A 17,804-nucleotide genomic window follows, 5' to 3' on the forward strand; every position below is an offset into this window, starting at 1 on the left:
GATCGAGAGCACCGGGGCATCTCGCTCTGCTGTGGTCTCCGGACAAGGTGGGGAGCACCCTGAGGTGCACAGAAGGCCAGGCGAGGCACCATGTCTTCCAGACCACAGGATAGGAAAGCAGGACCCCCCTGGAGACCAGGTTACTGGGGAGCGACTGCCAGACAGCAACAGAGTCCAAAGCCACGTAGTTTATTGGGGGTCGGGGCCAAGGGGGCTGTGGTGGCAGGGTGGCTACGTGTCACAGTCCTCGGGGATGGCTGCTGTGATGATGAGTGAGGGCTCCATGACGCCCGGGCTCCCCAAGCTCTCTTCCGCACAGAGTCTCTGGCCAGGGAGCTGGGAGGCCAGGCTGCCCTGAGCCAGAGATGCCACAATGACCTCAGCAGAGCCCACCTCCAGCTCAGCAGGTGGCTGCAGCGCTACCACCACCATCTTCTCATCCTCAATGACCAGGTTCCGGAGCTTGCGCTGCCGTGGATTGTAGTTCTCCACTCGGTCGTGGATCTCCATGTGCCTCCGGAGGTGGGCCTAGGGGGCAAGGGGACTCAGGGCTGGGCAGGGAGGGAGCAGGGGGCCCAAGGGGGCAGGAGGTACGACACTGGCCCCAGGCCTACCTGCCGGGTGAACTTGTAGCCACACTCTGTGCACTCGAACTTCCTGACCCCCTTGTGCCTTCTGACATGCACACGCAGCTGCTCCACAGCTGTGGGAGGGAAGGGACCCCGGCATCAAGAGAGGCAGACATGGGCAGATGGTGCCGGGATGAGAGGCAGTCCTGGGGTGTACAGGCCCCACCACTGCACAGGCCCCATCGGCTCCAGGGGCACCCTACCACAGGACCCTCTGCAGCTCCCACCCCCACTTTGTAGCAGCTCCGAGCTCCTGTCTAACACACGGGAACAGAAGAGAGTCTCTGGTGAGAAAGCGCGCCGAGAAAGAGCACATGAAAGCCACCGCTACACCTGACCTCTGCCCTCAGATGCTCCGGCTCCGGTCAGCCGGGACACGGCTCACCCTCTGCTCCCCATGGGGCACACCCAGGGAAGCAGGAGGGATGAAGCCCAGGTACCTTTGGGTTTTTTTTTGTTTTTTTGTTTTTTTGCCCAGGTACCTTTGAAGGTCTTCCCGCAGATTTGGCAGAAATGGGGCCGGCCCTCCTGGTGGCGGCTGGCCACGTGCCTCAGCAGGGGCCCCTTCTCCGTGAAGCGCTGTTCACAGAACTCACAGCTGAAGGGCCTCTCACCGGTGTGGGTGCGGTTGTGCTTGTCCAGGCTGGCTGCGGGGACAAGGCGAGGGCTCAGCCACCAGGCCTCGGCCCCAGGCCCAGGAGAAGAGGGGCGGGCCTCACCTTGGGTGCGGAAGGTCTTGCCACAGAGGTGGCACTGGAAGGGCTTCTCGCCTGTGTGCGTGCGCAGGTGCATGTTAAGATTGGCCTTCTGGGTGAAGGCATGGCTGCAGAACTCACAGACATATGGCCGCTCGTTCCTGTCCAGGCAGGGAACACAAGCAGAAACCATCACCAAGGGAAGCAGTTCCCTTTGCTCTGCGACAGTGGGAGGACGCCTGGCCCCAGAGCCTAGGAAACCATCTAGGCAGAAGCACACGGGCCTGACGCAGCAGCTGGGCCCAAGCCGAGAGTGGCTGTGTGGCAGGAGGGCAGGGGCAGTGCCAGGAAAGGGGCACTAGCTCCATCCCAGAAGTCGCAGGACGCAAAGACCCTTGCAAGCACCTTAACCTCCAGTCCTCTCCCGCAGCCCTTCTGCCTGGCAAACGTCCTCCTCCCTCACGTGCCACTGCCACAGAGGCTACAGGTCCGGGACCCAGGCTGGAGGACGCCCTGTCCCAGGCAGGCCCGCGCAGACTCCACCTTCCAGGCCCACTCACTGGCCAGCCGCCAGCAGCAGGGCCTGGGGAGTGACGGGCCAGGCCGCACCTGTGCTTGGCCTTGATGTGCATCTGCAGGCCGTTCCGGCTAGAGGCCCTGTGCCCACACTCCTCACACACGAACAGCTTCTCCCCACGGTGCTTGAAAGCCTCGTGCAGCTGCAGTTCCGTCCGTGACAGGAAGCACTTGGCACAGGTGGGACACTGTGGGGTAGACGGAGCAGGACCCGGGTGAGGACACGGAGGGGGCCCCCTGGTCCTCTGCATGGCAGAAACAATACGGCCTGCCTGGCTCCGACCACTGCCTCACACCTGCCAGCTACCAGCCCAGCCCAGCTCGGCACTTACAGCGTGGGGCTTGGGTGCTCCGTGTAGTTTGATCAGGTGGCTCTGCAGGTCCTTCTTCTGCATGAACTGCTGGGAGCACGAGGAGCACTGGAAAACAGGCCCAAGGTCACCTTTTAGGCCACCCACACCATGGCGGCAGGAACCCAAGGGCAGGGCCCCAGGACCTGGTGTGAAGGATGCTCCAGGGAGGGCCTCTGCTGCCATGTATACAAGGACACTAAGCCTGCCCTCCAGCGGAAGACACAAGGACCCAGAAAGGGCAAGTGGCCCCACCCAAAAGTAGGGGACACCAAGTGGAAAGGAAAGGCTGGGCCAGCAAGGAAGAGGCACCCAACATCATCCCACATACAGGGCTTGGCAGGAGGGATCCTGGGGCTGCCCCTCTGCCTATGCCCCTGGGGACAGGCTGAGCCTGACCTTGTAGGGCATCTCCCCCGTGTGGGACACCATGTGGACCCGCAGCTCCATCCTCCGGCGGAAGGTCTCCTGGCACACGGAGCACGTGAAGACCTGGCAGTGTGAGGGGCAAGCAGGGCCGGCATCAGGGGGGGGCCTCTGCCTGCGACGGCAGCCTCTGCCCGGGCTTCCACTCGCTGCTGGGAGGAGTCTGCCCGAGGGGGGGGACGCTAGGGTGGGAGAGGGCAACAAGTGACCTGCCTGCCCGGACCCTGACCATCGCTGAGCACTGCAAACCCACCATTCCAGGCTGGGGGCAAGGGCTGAGAGACCTCACCCACAGCCCCCACCCTGGCAACAGGCCCCTAGGAAGAGGAGGGTGAGCTTAGCTGGTCATGTCATATGGGCCAGCCAGTGGGGAGGGGAGGTGACCAGGTGGCCTTTCTCAGCAGCCACCCCCCACCGAGGCACCCTTTCTCCAGAGTCCAGGGGCCCATGCACGCAAGTCCAAAATGCCTCCCACAAAGTCCTTCCTAAGCTGGTCCCTTCTGCTCTCAGGACCAACGTCCCCACCTGTATGCCAGGGAGTAGACTTTGGCCTCCAAGGACACTCCAGCTCTCTTGAGTTTATAGTCCTAAGACAGTCTCCCCTCTCAGATGGCAGGAAGACAAAGGCCAGCGTGCCCCTGCCCACAATGTCCTGGGCCAACCCACAAGTACCTGTTCCGAGCGGTTCATGCAATTCCGGGCCTCATGCTCCAGGAGGTTCTCTTTCCGAAAGTAACACTTGCCACATTTGGGACACTCAAAGGGTTTCTCCCCAGTGTGTTTCCTGCCAGGAAAAGCCACAGAGGGTGTGGGGCCTGAGTGGGGCCCACCTCTCCCTCACCCAGTACCACTCTGGCTCCCCCAGCAGCAGGCTGGGCTCCGCAGCAGAGAGAAGAGTAGCCCAAAGGCCTTCCATGGCTCCTGCATGGCTTGGTCAGGACTGGCTGATGATCCTGCACAGGTGCACCCAGAAACCCTCCTCCTTATGGGAGCCTGCACAGCCCCATCTGGAGGGGCCTCCCCAGAGCCACATGGGCCCGGCTGGCCAACATCTCTGCAAAAACAGAAATAATCCCTGGGTCCTGGCTCCCTGGAGAAGCCACCCAGTCTGTCTGAACTTCTGTGGGTTTTACCATCAAAACTATAGCCAGCATCTGACCACTTGACCTTGCCTTCCACTGCTATCACCCAGTGCAGCCGGGCCATCCCTTGCACTACTGCCCGAGCCTCCTACCTAGTGTCATACTCTACGCCTGCCTCCCAACAGATGTGAACTTTAGTAGCCAGAGGGGCCCTTACATATAGTCAGGCCTCCTCGCCTCTTTGTCCCAACCCTGCAATACTGCCCATTTCACCCTGAGAAAAGGTCAGGGACCTACGGGCATAGCCAGCCGGCCCCTTATCTCAGGACCCTGCTCCCCAGGGCTGGCCTCCCTGATGTTTGCCAACCCACTGGCTCACCCCAGAGTCTCTGCTCTGGCCCTCTTCAACCCACAACACTCCCCTACAGCCATTCACTTGGTAAAATCCTCACCTCCTTTGAGTCTGCCCCAAATTGCTTTCTTTAAAACGGCAACCCGACCCCACCCAGAACTCCCCAACCTCTAGGGGAGGCTCTCCCCCTCCCTTCTTCTGAGGTGCTCCCATCTTCCACTGTAAAGCTGACATCTGTCAGTAACGTCTGCACGGCCCTGCTGAGAGGCAGGCTCCCTGAGTCTCTGCTCTATTTGCTAAGGTACCCCAAGCACCCAGAACAGTCTCGTCAGGCACCTGGCAGAACGGATGAACTAAATGAACCTTGACCTCAGAACACCTGAGCGGCACCAGAACCACTCTTACAAGTTCTCAGAAGCCAGTCATTTCTCTCACCCTCTGCCCCTCCATTGACTGTCCTCATCCCCTCCTAGTTCTCAGGACCAGTCCAGCAGCCTGCAGCCCGACGTAGAGATGGGGACGGTGCCTACACCCCAGTCTCACAGTAGAGGAGTATCAGACAGAGGTGGACCATCCTAGGGTGCCTCCCACACTGGCACTTCCTCAGGCCCCCCTGGCCGCAGCTGCCCCAAAGCAGGGTGAACAAACATCACCCAGCAACAACTCCAATCCACCACTGCTGGCTTCCCAGAACGTCACACTGAAAAAGCATGTAGCCCAACCTGGCTTGGCAAGAAATCAGACTGATGACTTGGACTATGAAATGGCACGTCTGGAAGGCATGTCACCTAGTTGCCACCTCTGGAGGCTTTGCAGGGACCTGGGGCAGTGCTGTCAAGAAAACTGTGACCACGGAAATGTTTGTCTCTCAACAGCCAGGGCCCACCTGTAACTAACTACTGAGCATCTGAAATGCAGCCACCGCATCTGAGAAACTGAACTCATTTTTTCTTTGACTTTAAATTACCATAGCTTCATACAGCATCTCACTACCTTTTCATATAACGCAGGCTTAACCATATAGTCAATTATGCTCCACTGATACCCTGAGGCTACTGGTTCCCCAAAATCACAAGAGGCACCACCCTAAAGACCGACATCTTGGCCCAAAGCCCACACTGCCCAAGGTCGGGCCTCATTCACAGCACGGGGCCATGGGTTTCTCCCATCCCCTTGCCAGAAAGCAGCTAGAGGTCAAAGTCCATACTGGGTGGAACTTATTGACAAGGTGTCCAGAAACCCATTTAGAGGGCTCAAAGTAGGAGAGGGAGGAAGAGGGTCATGTCCCTCCCAAGGCCTCATCCCTGATGATGAGAGGCAAGTCAATATCAGGCACTCCATGAGTCGGTGATGAAGCCCCCAGTCCCCACATGGCCCAGAAGAAATGAATGCAGGCCCTTCCCCCAATGAAATAGCGGACAGGAAAAGAAAATAGAAAAACAGACCGTTACCTGTTGTGCACTTTTAGGTAATATTTGCTGAGAAACTTTTTATGACATGTGGGGCATTCAACTGGCACCGCTGTACCTTTTCTGTTCTCAGCGGGCTCGGCTGCCAGGGCACCTGCACTCAGGGCTGGCTCAGCAGCACACGGCTTTCTGATCATGTCTGATTTCCTCCTGGTTGGCAACGTCTCAGTCTCTGAAACGTAATCACCATCCCCGTCGTCCTCAACTTGAACCACCACTTCCCACTAGAGCAGAAAAGGCAGCAGGAAGCGAGGTCACCAAATTTATTAGCAGGAGTTCTGGGGACAGATGTACAGGGCATCCTGCTTCATCCAGTTCCATCCCAAGGCCCAACCCACACACATCCCCAGATGATTCCCTTTCTCTGTGATTATTCCCATCAGGGTCCTAGGGCTCGCCACAACAGAATCTTGGATGTGGAGGGCGGTGGCTCTATCTGTGGGGAGCTGAGGCTTGGCTGGATTTCAGCACCCGTAAGAAACACCAGTAACCATGAGGCCAGCTACCCAACCCCAAGGAACTGCCAATCCTGGACTCACAGAAAGCTCAGCCTGAGACTGCAGGATGCAGTCAGATTCCTAGGTTTGGAGAAAAACCTATTCCAAACCCACATAACAAAGATTCCATCTTGGGGTCCAGATTATCCCAGAAAAGTGTCAATCTCTATCCCCTGACTCCCACCTCCCCATTCCCAGCACCCTGGGCACAGTACCTCATTATTCCCGCCCTGCAGCTGGACACCTTCAGCCTCAAAGGGCCTTGGGGGCACTTTGCAATCCTCAGGCTCCTTGTCCTCTGGGGGACAGAGCTTCAAGGCCTGCTTGAGTTTCCCACGGTGGAAGGATGGGCTCTCACTCTGGGCGGGGAAACCAAGCTGAGGCCTGTCGGGGCTGTGACTGTCACTGATCTCCTGGTCCCCAGGGACCTGACCCAGCGTCTTTGAAACTTCCTCTTCCTCCAAGCCTGCCGGCTCCTTGAGGTGGCTGTTCACACTCAGGGACACAGGTTTCCCCAGCCCACTCTGGCCACTCGGTGTCTGCCCCACTGAGGTTTTGGGCTTGAAACTCTGGCACAGCTCCACAGCCTCTGGCACTCGCAACTCCCTGGCTGCCAAGAGCACCTGATCCCGGTTTCCTGAGGTGAGAGCAAGGTGACCAGTATAGAAAAAGTCCAACAGGAGACCAAAGATCTCAGCGAAGCCAGCAGGGAGAACAACACTGCCCCCTGAGCCATCCCCATAGAGGCTCTGGAAGAAGTGGCTGCAGCAGGCAAGGACACTCCAGTGTGCCTTGAACACCAGGCCCCCCACGTCCAGGGTGGCGTCGCAGTACTGGCCCTTTTCCCGCTGCTTGTTGAGCTCCTGGAGGACCCTCACGCTGTGCTGGATGAAGGAGCCGTCCATGATCTGTCTGGAGGAGAGGAAGGCAGAAGTGACATCCAGGCCAGTCCTACCCAGGAGCAGCAAGGGAAAGAGCCTGGACAGGGGGGAGAGACTCCACTCAGTCACATTTATCTCAACGAGGGCTTGGGGCAAGGTGAGAGGGTGCCAGCTTGAGCCCGGAGGGCACCGAGCGCCTTCCCGGGGGTGGCGGCCAGGTGAGCGGCACACACTGGGTGAGCGGAAGCACGGCTTGGCCGGGGACAGGGTCGTGAGGAAGTGCTGGTGGAAGGAATCAGTGTGGGAAGAGGGACGGACGATCAGCACGAGCTGGCCGGCCTTGCACGGCGAGAAGACCCGCGGCAGGGCAGAGCTGCGGGTGCGGACAGCGGAGCAGAACCCACGCCGCGCCCACACATCCCGGACCACCGGGCGGAAGGCGTCCACGGCGGCCCGCAGCCCTTCCCTCCCTCGCCACCGCCCCCCTCCCGCGGCCTCCTCACCCCGGCCTGTGCTCCCGGTGTCGGCCCCACCGACCCCGGACCTCGTCGTCTCCACAGCCCCCCTGCCCAACTGCCCGGGCCGTACGTGCCCCGCCGACCGTACGGAGACGCAGCCGCCGCCGCCGCCGCCGCCGCCGCCGGACGTGACGTCAGGGCGCGCCGGAAGGGGCGAAAGCCTGGGGGGTGCTGGACTTCTGGCTCCGCCCTCGAGGGCGTGGCCAAGCAGAGAACGGCCAATGGAATGGGGAGAGGGGTCCAGGCCCCGTGCGCTCGGCGTTTGGCTCAGCTCTCGATGTTGCTTAGCAACGGCAAGCTGGGCGACGGCTTGCTGCGGGGCTGGGGCGGGGTCCCGGGTTCCGGCTGCGGTTGGCCCCCGCGGCGCCCTCAGCCTGCTGGAGGCCGCGCCCCACCCTGGCCCCAGACAGCAAGCGCAGCCAGGACGCACATTTCAGCGCTTTATTGGCAGAGCCTGGGAGCCCGGGGCGGCCTCCGGCGACCTTACACTCCCCGAGCCCAAACTGAAGAGTCCAAAGGCCTCCGGGACGGCGCAGGGCGTGCGCGCCACGCTTGACCCTCGGCCCTCGGGACAGGGGAGGCGGGGTCAGGTGGAGCCGCAGCGCCTCGTGTAGTCCTGGATGGAGGCCTGGAAGTGCTCGGTGCTGTTGAGATCTGGGCGGCACAGGATCACGTAGCACTTGGGGAGGAAATAACCGCTGAAGCCGCTGCTCAGGCTGCTCAGCGCCGCCAGCACGTTGACCGCGGGCAGGTATTTGCCCTGGTAGACGCTGGCTGTGGTGAAAAAGCCAATCCAGGACACGAAGTTGAGGAGCAGACTGAAGGTGACGCATTTGGCCTCGTTGTAGTTCTCCGGCAGGTCCTTACCCAGGTAGCTGCAGGCAAAGGCGCTGACGGACAGCAGGCCATTGTAGGCAAAGGCCACCATGAAGCCCGGGGAGTTGGCCTCCGTGCAGTCAAGCACCACCAGCTGAGGGAAGCGCTGGTACTCCCTGGTGGGCAACGGGGTCCACACCGCAAGCCAAGTTACACAGATGAGCAGCTGGGCCATGGAGCTGATCACCACAAAGAGGCGGGGACCATGGTTTTGGACCCAGGCCTGGTAGAAGGTGGGTACCTTGGCAGAAAACTTGAAGATGAAGACCAGTTGGAAGGAGCGGATTGTCAGGCAGGACAGGAAGATGGCAAAGCCGAGGGCAAAGAGGCCTTGGCGCAACAAGCATGTGGCCAGGGTGGGCTCCCCAAAAAAGCCATAGAGCCCACAGCTGCCCCCTGCCAGGGAGCCCAGCATAAAGAAGCACAGCCTGCCCCCAGCTGACCTCACCACCGGGGTGTCTAAGTGCCAGGCAAACAGGCCAGCAGCCCCAGCCACCAGCAGCAACAGCAGCGTATTAGCTGCCAGCAGCACCCAAGAGATAGGCTCATGCCAAGTCAAGAACACCACAGTGCGTAGGAAGCAGGATTCACTTCCCTCAGGTGCCCACTCTTCTTTCCCACAAGGCTGGCAGCTGTGGAGGTCTGGAAGGAAAGGCAGAGGGACTCCTAAGGGCTAGTGGAGCAGTTCAGGAATGAGGAAGGGAGACCACATTGATCTGCAAAGTGCTGTGAGGGAGATACCACAGGAGCTGGAGATGGGGGTAGCCCTGAGTGGGGTCCTGAGGCCATGTGTTTCCTCAAGATGCCTGTGTGAATTAGATTCTGGAGACCCTTGGGTAAGTTCTGTATGGCTCGTGATCCCAGAAAGGGCTTGCAAACCAAGAGGTCCCTAGGGAGGGCTTTACTCTGGTTGCTCTGTCCACCTGCCAGTGAGGCTATGATCCAATAGGAGCAGCCAGCCCCAAAGGAAGGGCATTTTCTTCTCTCCCCAGCACTTCCGTGCTAAAATCCACCTAGCCAAATCCACCTTCCTGTGCTGCCACTCTATGGTTTCTCTGACTCTGAGAACAGAAGAGATGCGTTCCCATGCCCATGGAGATCATAAAAGGAAAAGAATGTGGCTCATGGTGTCCAACTCTGGGCTGAGCCCTTAGTTGCCTTAATTTGCTCTCTGATCTTGGCCTTGCATCACTGGGTATAGTATGCTGTTTTTTCAGCTGCAGATACAGTATCCTTCCTTCAGGCCAAGCTGTTCAGGTGCTAGCTACAGCATAGGCAATAGAAGGGACTTCACACAGATAGCAGGGAAGGGTACAAGGGAACGGAGCTACCTCTGCTTGCATAAAGAGGTTGAATTTAGGATAAAATTGTGCCTGTAGGAATGGGGCTGGGAGCTCTCTAGTAAAAGACATAGTGGGCCTGAGGATTTTAACAGGTTGTTTCTTTCTGCTTCCTCAGAATTCAGTCTGGTGACAGGTATTCTTCAGCCTATACCTAACTATCAGTGAAGCAAGCAAGGCCCTGGTTCTGTGCATGTGTGACCCGAGGGAGAGCCCCTCTTCTGCTGTACAGACCCTAGGAGTGCCCAGTCCTTCACCCACTCACTTGATCACTCACCACTCTTGTTGAGGAAGGTGCCAGCCTCACAGGGCACACACTCAAAGCAACAGTGGTAGAAACCCACAACTACTCGCTGGTGCCCTTCAAGACAGTTGCTGGAGCACACAGACTCAGGCACCTGCAAGAAGCCACAGGTGTTCTGTAACCACATGGCCAAGTCAAGGAATACTCACAGGTGGAATGGGAAATAGTCTCTGTGCATCTGCCTTCACAGCTCACTCCCAGAGCAGAACCCCTGGTTTTATAAACCAGCGCAGCAGGCCATCTGGGTGCTGCCTGTGGGGCTTCCCCAGCAGGGCTGGATAGAGGCATGTTGGCCTGGTACCTGGGATCTCCCTCCTGCTCTGTGTAAGCTATGTCAACAGTATCCTTGGGCTTCAGGCTGCTCATAAAGCAGTCATCTGGTAAGTGACCATGTCTCTATTACCTGGTTGTCCTCTCCGTGCCACCGGATTTTGGTTTTATTTATGTCCAGCTGAACTGGAGGCCACGTGGAGGAGCCAATGACCCTGAAGGTCCACTTGGGACCACTCCAGTCCCAGGCAATTATGTCATAGCCACTGAGAGGGTCCCCGTTGTCATTAAATATCACAGTGTCCTCGTGTAGAAGGAAATTCACCTTGCGGATCTGCTCTAGAAGCTGAAATACACAGGGATCAGGGAGCTGCCGTAGATGGCAAATGTTGCTCCTCCTCAACCCACCCAGACCTGGAAGGATCAGGAATCAAGTGCCTGGGGCCTTATGCTTCTATTTGGGTGGTTTCAGGCCATCTGGAAATTCAGAGCCCTCCTTCCCCTCCAAGGAAACCCCTCAACCCTCCCAACCAGCCTTCTGAGAGGTAGTTTCTAACAAAGGACCCCTTTACAGTGATTTTTAGTCCTGCATATGAAGCATGGTGAGTGAGAGGGGCTGAGGTTCAGAGAATTGAAGCCTAAGAGAGGGGATCAGCCTTCTGGTCAATGGCCTTTGTCCTCTGCCCCCAACACTTAGTTGGGCAGAGAGTGATCACTCTGGTTTCCTCAGGAAAGCACCCTGTTTCAGGGTGCCAGGGGTAGGGCCACCTTACCTGCCAGGGGTAGACTCGGTCCCTGGAACAGGCTCCAGAGGCACAGCCCAGGAGCTGGTGGAGGCCATGGGCTGCTGCGTAGACAGCCCGGTAGGCATTGTAGGCAGAGCTCATGGAGAACGCTCCGAGTGTGGGCATCTGCTGTACTGTGAAAGCTCGGCACTCTCTGCAGAGTTGGTTGCTGCTGCACCAGGAGTCCCTGGAGCAAGGCCTATGGGCTGCCTTCTTTGCCCGGACGTAGGCCTCTTCAAACTCCTTCAGACCAGGGACAAGCTTCTGCTGGATGGCCACGCCCAACACTGTGCCAATGCCCCAGATCCTGGGCAGGCTGCTAATATGTCTGGAGATGGCCCAGTCTTCTGAAGCAATCCACACCTTGGCAGTCAGCCTGGCCAGGACCACGGACTCGAAGAACACCCTGGCCAGCTGCCTGCTGGAGAAAACGACCACAACAGTGGTCCTTGCTCGGTCCAGGTGGTACATCATGCTCTGCATCCTCTCATTACCCGGCTGGGCAGAGAAGGGTATGATGTCCTTGAAGGCAATGCAGATGCCCTGCTGGGTGGCCTGCTCCTCCAGTGCCTGCACCCCCAGCTGCCCATAGTCGCCATCACTGCCCACCAATGAGATCCAGACCCACCCAAACCTCTGCAGCAGTAGCACCATGATCTCCACCTGGTACTTATCGCTGGGGATAGTGCGCAGAAACGAGGGGTAATACCGCTTCACTCCAAGCATCACACTGCTGGCCTCGTAGCTGATCTGCGGGGGTTCAGTTCAGCAAGTTCAGTGGCATCAGTCTCAATCAGGGCCCCCAAGTGCTGGCCCTGTTCTGGGCACCGGGACCCAGGGATGAGGGACACATGGTCCCTGCCCTGGTTCTCAAGGAGAACTCTAGTGGACATAGGAGGCTGACGAGTTACATGCGGAAAAGAGGCAGAAACCCAAGGAGGAAGTTCTGAGAGAAGAAAAGGAAGGGAACAAAAGCTGCACACAGTGAGTGAAATGACCCAAGAGGTTGGATGCCAGAAGGAGCACAAAAGTAGGTATGTGGTTAGGCCAAGGGGGCCTTAACTGTCAGGCTAAGATACTTGGTCTTTATCTGTAGGCCATTGGGAGCCCCTAAATATTTAGGCAGAGAAGTGATATATTCAGGCTTGTGTTTTAGGAGTGTATCTCTCATTTCAATGAGGAACATGTTAGAAAAGGCTTAAAAGCAGAGTCAGGGAGAACCCCTAGAAGGCTGATGGGATCGTCTAGATGAGAGCGCTTGGTGGTCTGAGTTAGAGCTGTGGCGGTGGTGATGAAGAAGAGGGGATGGACCTGGAAGCATTTAGAGGGTAGAAGCAGAGGGCATGGTGATGGGCTAACTATGGGGGTGTGGGACAGAGGAATTTGGGTAGGCCTGTTGGGTTCCTGGCTTGAGTAGAGATGGTCACTCTTTAGGCAGGTAGACAAGAAGGGGGATGCAGGAAGAAAAGAAGCTCTAGTTGTATAGGGAGGTAAGCTCAGTTTGGGGCCTGTGGGTCCATGAAGTGGAGACCCTGGATGAGCACCCAGAAATGAGGCTCAGTGCTTAGAACTCAGGACAGAAGGGATGCTTGGGTGGCTTAGTGGTTGAGCGTCTGCCTTCGGCTCAGGACATGATCTCGGAGTTCTGGGATCGAGTCCTACATAAGGCTCCTGCATGGAGCCTGCTTCTCCTCCCTCTGCCTATGTCTCTGCCTCTCTCTGTGTCTCTCATGAATAAATAAATAAAATCTTAAAAAAAAAAAAAAACTCAGGACAGAAGCTAGAGAACAGGAAATTGAGCCACTGGGGCCCATGGCTTGTGTAGGGGTTCTGAATAAATTGCCTCAAGATATGCCACTTTGTCTTGTGGGTTAATTTCCAATTGGGAATAACTAAGGCACAACAAACTCAAGAAAAAAAACTTTGACCTTTCCCCTAACTGCCTAAAAGAATTTAGTTAGCTGACCTGCTCTAGGTGAGGGAGCTGTCACCATAGGTAACTGCATTACAATAGGAACTAGATATGGTGGGCAGCGGGATCTTAGCAAAGTCTGATTTGTTGAAATTCTCTATGTTCCATTGTTCCTGGATGGCCCAGCAAACATTTGTTTACTAAGCATTTACTTTCTTTTTTTTTTAAATTTTTTATTCATTTATGATAGTCACACAGAGAGCGAGAGAGGCGCAGAGACACAGGCAGAGGGAGAAGCAGGCTCCATGCACCGGGAGCCCGACGTGGGATTCGATCCCGGGTCTCCAGGATCGGGCCCTGGGCCAAAGGCAGGCGCCAAACTGCTGCGCCACCCAGGGATCCCCCCAGCATTTACTTTCTTTTCTCTTCCTGCGAATTGTCTTCCTCTCCTTTGAAGTCCCAGACCCCAACCAGTTTCTCCTTGGTTCAGAATAGCAAATAAGCCCCATTTCTGCCTGTCTTTGAACTTCTCATGTTTTTATGGATTCCCTATACCTGTAAAACTTTGACTTTCTCCTATTAATCTGTCTCATGTCAGATGAGATGTTAATGTTCAGACCAGCCAGAAGAATCCTGAAGAGTAGAGTAAAATTTTTACTCCCAACACCTGCCTAGGAAAGGGAGCATCCTGCACTCTGGGAATCATCCACCTTCAGGAGAGTCTAAAGGAAACTGAGGAGGAGGGGGAGGTGTCATAAGTGAGACAGGGCAGGTCTTAAGGAGGGGGAGGTGCCATAAGTGAGAGAGGCTCTCCAGATCACAAGAGCAAGTGGTGGCAGCTGGGGCAGGGGGCTGAGAAGCGAATGACAAGAGGGAGAAGCAAACAAAGCTAGAGAGCTCTGCAGATAAGTTTCCACAGAAAGAGGGCAGAGGGAGAGCCATGCTGGGAACAGAGGTGCCTGGAAGATGGAGGGGGTAAGGCCAGGAGAGGTGGAGGAGGAAGCAGGAGAGGCTAACAAGCAGAGGAGAGCATGAGGCCCAGGGGGACAGCACCCTGAGTGGAGAACCAAACCTCTAGGCCTGACCTGGGAGGGAGGGAAGGAAGCCAGGAAGGAAGGAGGGTCTGGGAGAAGTAGAGAGGTTCATGGGGGTAGGAAACAAAGAGTGTTCCATCCTTCACAAGGGAGATGGAATGTTGGGAAGAGTAAAGGGCAGCAGTTTCAGAGAATGGGTTTTCTCAGGAGCATTGAGGCCAGGGGTCTGGATGCAGCACCTGGGGGGAAGAAATGCTGGAGTGCAGATTGCGATGGGGCAGGGCCTCCCGCGATGTGACTAATGAGCAGTGATCACCCAGGAGATCCAGGGGCCCAGACTGGCTTGGGGGCCCAGTAGCTCCTGCCCACCACCCCTAGCCCACACTGGACTTGACAGAAGGGGAGATGGACACCCTGTCAGGGCACCAGCTTACCACAGGCACTAGAAACGGGCTCAGCAGGGCTGCAGCGGTGGCAGCATGGTTGGTAGTGTCAGGTCCAATCACCGCCAGGGCAGCCGGGGAATAGTGGGAAGAGTCTGCTTGGATCTCTATGTGATGTGTCCCCAGCGTGGAGAGTACATTGAGTGTGGCGTACACATTGGCTGACTCTGAGCACACGTCATACAGCTGGTACCCCAGGGTGACATTAGGCAGCAGAGTTGTGGAGTTGTTGATCTCCTCAATGCCAAACCGCATGGCCTGAAAGAGGTGGTAGCCATGGCCATTGAAGCTGTTGGGCCTGTAGAGAAAGCCAAGCTGAGAGCCGAGAAGGGCAAGGCCTTGCCGAAACCCTCTTTGGGGGGTAGAGAGGAAACTCTGAGGTCATCTGTCCAGTCCCCTACAACCGTGACCTCAATGTGGGCCCTGTACCATACACACAGTTGTGTTAATAGGCCTTTGCAGGGGTTGGGGTGGGGAACAAGTTGGAGGAACCACATACCATGCCTCCCCAGATAAGAATATTAGCATTGAAAGGCTGATGAAGTCCTGTATCAGAGACACGTGCTGTATTAATCAGGGTTCTCTAGAGAAACAGAACCAACTGGACATACATGTAGAGAGAAAGGTTATTTTAAGGAATTAGCTCGTATGATTGTGGGGCTGGCAAGTCTGATGTTTGCAGGGCAGGTTAGAAATTCCCTTAATGGTAGATGCTGCAGTCTTGAGTCTGAAGGCAGAATTCCTTCCTTTTTAGGGGACCTCAGTCTTTTCTCTTAAGGTCTTCAACTGATTGGATGAGGCCCACCCACACAATGGAAGGCAATCTGCTTTACTCACCCGTCGATTTATTTATTTTTTTTAAGATTTTATTTATTTATTAGATACACAGAGAGAGAGAGAGAGAGAGAGAGAGAAAGAGGCAGAGACACAGGCAGAGGGAGAAGCAAGCTCCATGCAGGGAGCCCGATGCGGGATCCCATCCCAGGTCTCCAGGATCACGCCCTGGACCGAAGGTGGCGCTAAACCGCTGAGCCACCAGGGCTGCCCTCACCTGTCGATTTAAATGTTAACCTTCACAGCAACATCTAGACTGGTGTTTGGCCAAACAACTGAATACTATACCCTAGTCAGGCTAACACATAAAGTTAGCCACACACCTGTTTAACCTTGTTTAGCTAATGCTACTCACCAGGACACTCATGAATGGGGTGAAGGCCTGTGTTCCTCCCTACCTCTTGGGAACTGCTAGCTGGATCCCAAAAGGGGCATGGTTCAGCTCTGCTTAAAGAGTGTGCAAGCCCATTTCACTTTCCAACCTCTCTGCTTGTTAGAAGGGTCTTCCGTCATTCTATCACTTCTGTCCTCGAGTCCCTTGGAGGAAACTCAGTGAGTGCCTCCCACCATGACACCTTCAGAAGTGGGTATCCATGTGTCTCCTCTTCCCCAAATCTTCTCTTCCCAGCTCCTATCTGTATCTCTTTGGCCAGTCTTCATGCACTAGGCTTTCCAGAACCTTCCTGTGTGACAGATGTGCTTCATGTTTAAGGCATCTGCCACTGGGTCTCGATCCAGCCTCAAGCCTCCCAGATCTTAGACTTGCACAGATACCACTCGTCTTCTTCTTTTTTTAAAAAAAGATTTTATTTATTCATAGAGACACAGAGAAAGAGAAGCAGGCTCCATGCAGAGAGCTTGACGTGGGACTCGATCCAGGGTCTCCAGGATCACATCCTGGGCTGTAGGCGGCGCTAAACCGCTGCGCCACCGGGGCTGCCCACCACTCGTCTTCTTTAGGAGAAAAGCAGATGCTTTTCTCTACCAAGACCGTCGACTTGATGAAGGCAAGGCACCAATCTAAAGAATCTTTGCTAAGCTAAAGCATCTACTGCTGTGTGCCTTCCATTTACGCTGCATGGAAAACCATACTCACCATCAGGAGACCCAGAAAGGAATAGGGAGGACACAGAAGCAGGGAAAAGCCATGATTGCTTAACCTTTGCTGCCTACTTATGTCACAAATCCTGGATCAACTGGAATGGGATTACAATACAAAGCACTGTAATAGTGAAGACAAAATAACAAAGTGTAACCTGAGCAGAAGTACCAGGGAAGGTCCAGCCAGGGCTTAAGGTAGTGACCTAGGAGGGGGAGGGACTGGAGGTAGTTCAGGAGGCGGCCCCAGAGGCAGAAAGGGCAGGCAGAGGTCCTTCTAGGCACAGGCCCCTCACTCACCTGTCACAGAGGGTCACCGTGGGCCTGCGTCTCACCCCGGGACAGTCAGAGTGCAGTGGGAACAGACCTGCAAGTAGGTAATCCCCAGAGAGGCTGAAATCAGGAGATGACTCTGTGTTGTGGCAGCTGAGGGCCCAGTAGCAGGAGAGGGAGAGCTGCAAGCTGACCAGGTGAGCTGCCAGGAGTGACATGCTGGCCACACAGTCCTGTGCCTGGCATGGCCGAGCAGAGCCCTCTGACCAGGTTGGCCGTTTAAATAGAATAGATGGCAGCTGCCCAGATGCTTCCCAACTTCATGCTTGTGCCAGGGGTGGGGCTGAAATCCAGTTGTAGGAACCTGGCTGCTTGCCGTGGCCTTCTGGGCCTGTGGTCCTGCTCAGGAACTCAGCAGGGGGAAAGAACAGATGCAAACCAGGTGGCCGCCACTGACCCTTCCTCTGCATGGTTGTGGCTTCTGTTCTTGCTCTGGTGCTTGTGGCTTCTTCACCTGGCTCAGAAAGGGAGCCCCCCCACCCTGGGGCGCCTGGCTGGCTCAGTGGGCTGAGCAGCTGACTCCATCTCGGCTCAGGTCTTGACCTCAGGGTCTTGAGTGAAAGCCCAGCGCTGGGCTCCAACCTGGGCGTGGAGTCTACTTAAAAGAAAGAAAGGGAGCCCTGGCATTTTGGGGGACGGTGGTCAGAGAAAGGAGGCAGGGACACAGCTTCTCCAGGGGATAGAAGGTGGAGGGAGCTGTGGGTTTTAGAACCTTTTACTTGGGCCTCAGTTTACCAATGAGACATGGCTTTGAGTTGATGTGGTCCCAGTCCTCAGTTTTCTGACACTGAAATTTTGAGTGAATCATTGTGGGTTTGTCTTGTTATCCAGGGTGGCTCCCTTCAACTCAAAGACAACTGCATGCAAACACAGTATGCAAATAGACCGGTTTTGCTTAAACTGCCAATCCTGGGTCTTTTTCTGCAAGAAAAAAAAAAAATTCCAAGTGGATTTCCGGAGAGGTGGCCCAGGACTCACGGTGGGGTATCTGGCCCGGGTGGGGCTTTTGCATAATGTAAATGGGGCCCTTGAAGGGACGGCCGGTCGGGTGTGGCCAAGGCCGCTGCCTCTCAAGCCCCCGGGCCGGCGGGAGCCTCCGG

The 17,804-nt window shown here is 56.2% G+C and overlaps 2 protein-coding genes across 7 annotated transcripts; both read right to left on the reverse strand.

Annotated features, from left to right (window-relative positions):
• Window positions 1–168: 168 nt before the first annotated feature.
• ZBTB48 (zinc finger and BTB domain containing 48) lies at window positions 169–7,591 on the reverse strand. 5 transcript variants are annotated; one of them, XM_055306711.1, is made up of 11 exons: window positions 7,461–7,591; window positions 6,292–6,988; window positions 5,562–5,803; window positions 3,349–3,460; window positions 2,650–2,742; window positions 2,233–2,319; window positions 1,934–2,088; window positions 1,349–1,485; window positions 1,112–1,276; window positions 615–703; window positions 169–528 (listed from the first exon to the last, which is right to left on the reverse strand). In XM_055306711.1, the coding sequence occupies exons 2-11, from the start codon at window positions 6,979–6,981 to the stop codon at window positions 232–234; spliced, it is 2,067 nt and encodes a 688-aa protein (XP_055162686.1). In that variant the 5' UTR covers window positions 6,982–6,988; window positions 7,461–7,591; the 3' UTR covers window positions 169–231. The 5 variants fall into 5 exon arrangements, with proteins under 5 accessions (XP_055162686.1, XP_055162687.1, XP_055162685.1 ...); XM_055306712.1 differs by having other exon boundaries at window positions 6,292–6,984; window positions 7,461–7,590; XM_055306710.1 differs by having other exon boundaries at window positions 6,292–7,054; window positions 7,546–7,579.
• A 326-nt stretch (window positions 7,592–7,917) lies between these two features.
• On the reverse strand, window positions 7,918–17,415 carry TAS1R1 (taste 1 receptor member 1). Of its 2 annotated transcripts, XM_055306027.1 has the most exons (6): window positions 16,672–17,415; window positions 14,431–14,737; window positions 11,039–11,800; window positions 10,399–10,611; window positions 9,969–10,089; window positions 7,918–8,993 (listed from the first exon to the last, which is right to left on the reverse strand). In XM_055306027.1, exons 1-6 carry the CDS (start codon window positions 16,860–16,862, stop codon window positions 8,062–8,064), a joined length of 2,526 nt encoding a protein of 841 aa, XP_055162002.1. In that variant the 5' UTR covers window positions 16,863–17,415; the 3' UTR covers window positions 7,918–8,061. The 2 variants fall into 2 exon arrangements, with proteins under 2 accessions (XP_055162002.1, XP_055162003.1); XM_055306028.1 differs by lacking the exon at window positions 10,399–10,611.
• Window positions 17,416–17,804: the final 389 nt, after the last annotated feature.

Source organism: Nyctereutes procyonoides, unplaced genomic scaffold (genome assembly GCF_905146905.1).
Source record: "Nyctereutes procyonoides isolate TBG_1078 unplaced genomic scaffold, NYPRO_anot_genome, whole genome shotgun sequence".
Lineage (NCBI taxonomy): Eukaryota > Metazoa > Chordata > Mammalia > Carnivora > Canidae > Nyctereutes > Nyctereutes procyonoides.

What these genes read in the sequence shown, in the direction of transcription:
- ZBTB48 (XM_055306711.1), bottom strand. Translation starts at nt 6,981, where the DNA reads ATGGACGGCTCCTTCATCCAGCACAGCGTGAGGGTCCTCCAGGAGCTC. An exon ending in GCATGAACCGCTCGGAACAG is followed by an intron (nt 2,743 to 3,348) that starts GTACTTGTGGGT and finishes TCACACTGCCAG; the next exon opens with GTCTTCACGTGCTCCGTGTG. An exon ending in CACATCAAGGCCAAGCACAG is followed by an intron (nt 1,486 to 1,933) that starts GTGCGGCCTGGC and finishes CTGCCTGGACAG; the next exon opens with GAACGAGCGGCCATATGTCT.
- TAS1R1 (XM_055306027.1), bottom strand. Translation starts at nt 16,862, where the DNA reads ATGTCACTCCTGGCAGCTCACCTGGTCAGCTTGCAGCTCTCCCTCTCC. An exon ending in ACCGAGTCTACCCCTGGCAG is followed by an intron (nt 10,612 to 11,038) that starts GTAAGGTGGCCC and finishes TGTGTATTTCAG; the next exon opens with CTTCTAGAGCAGATCCGCAA. An exon ending in GGCACGGAGAGGACAACCAG is followed by an intron (nt 10,090 to 10,398) that starts GTAATAGAGACA and finishes GGCTTCTTGCAG; the next exon opens with GTGCCTGAGTCTGTGTGCTC.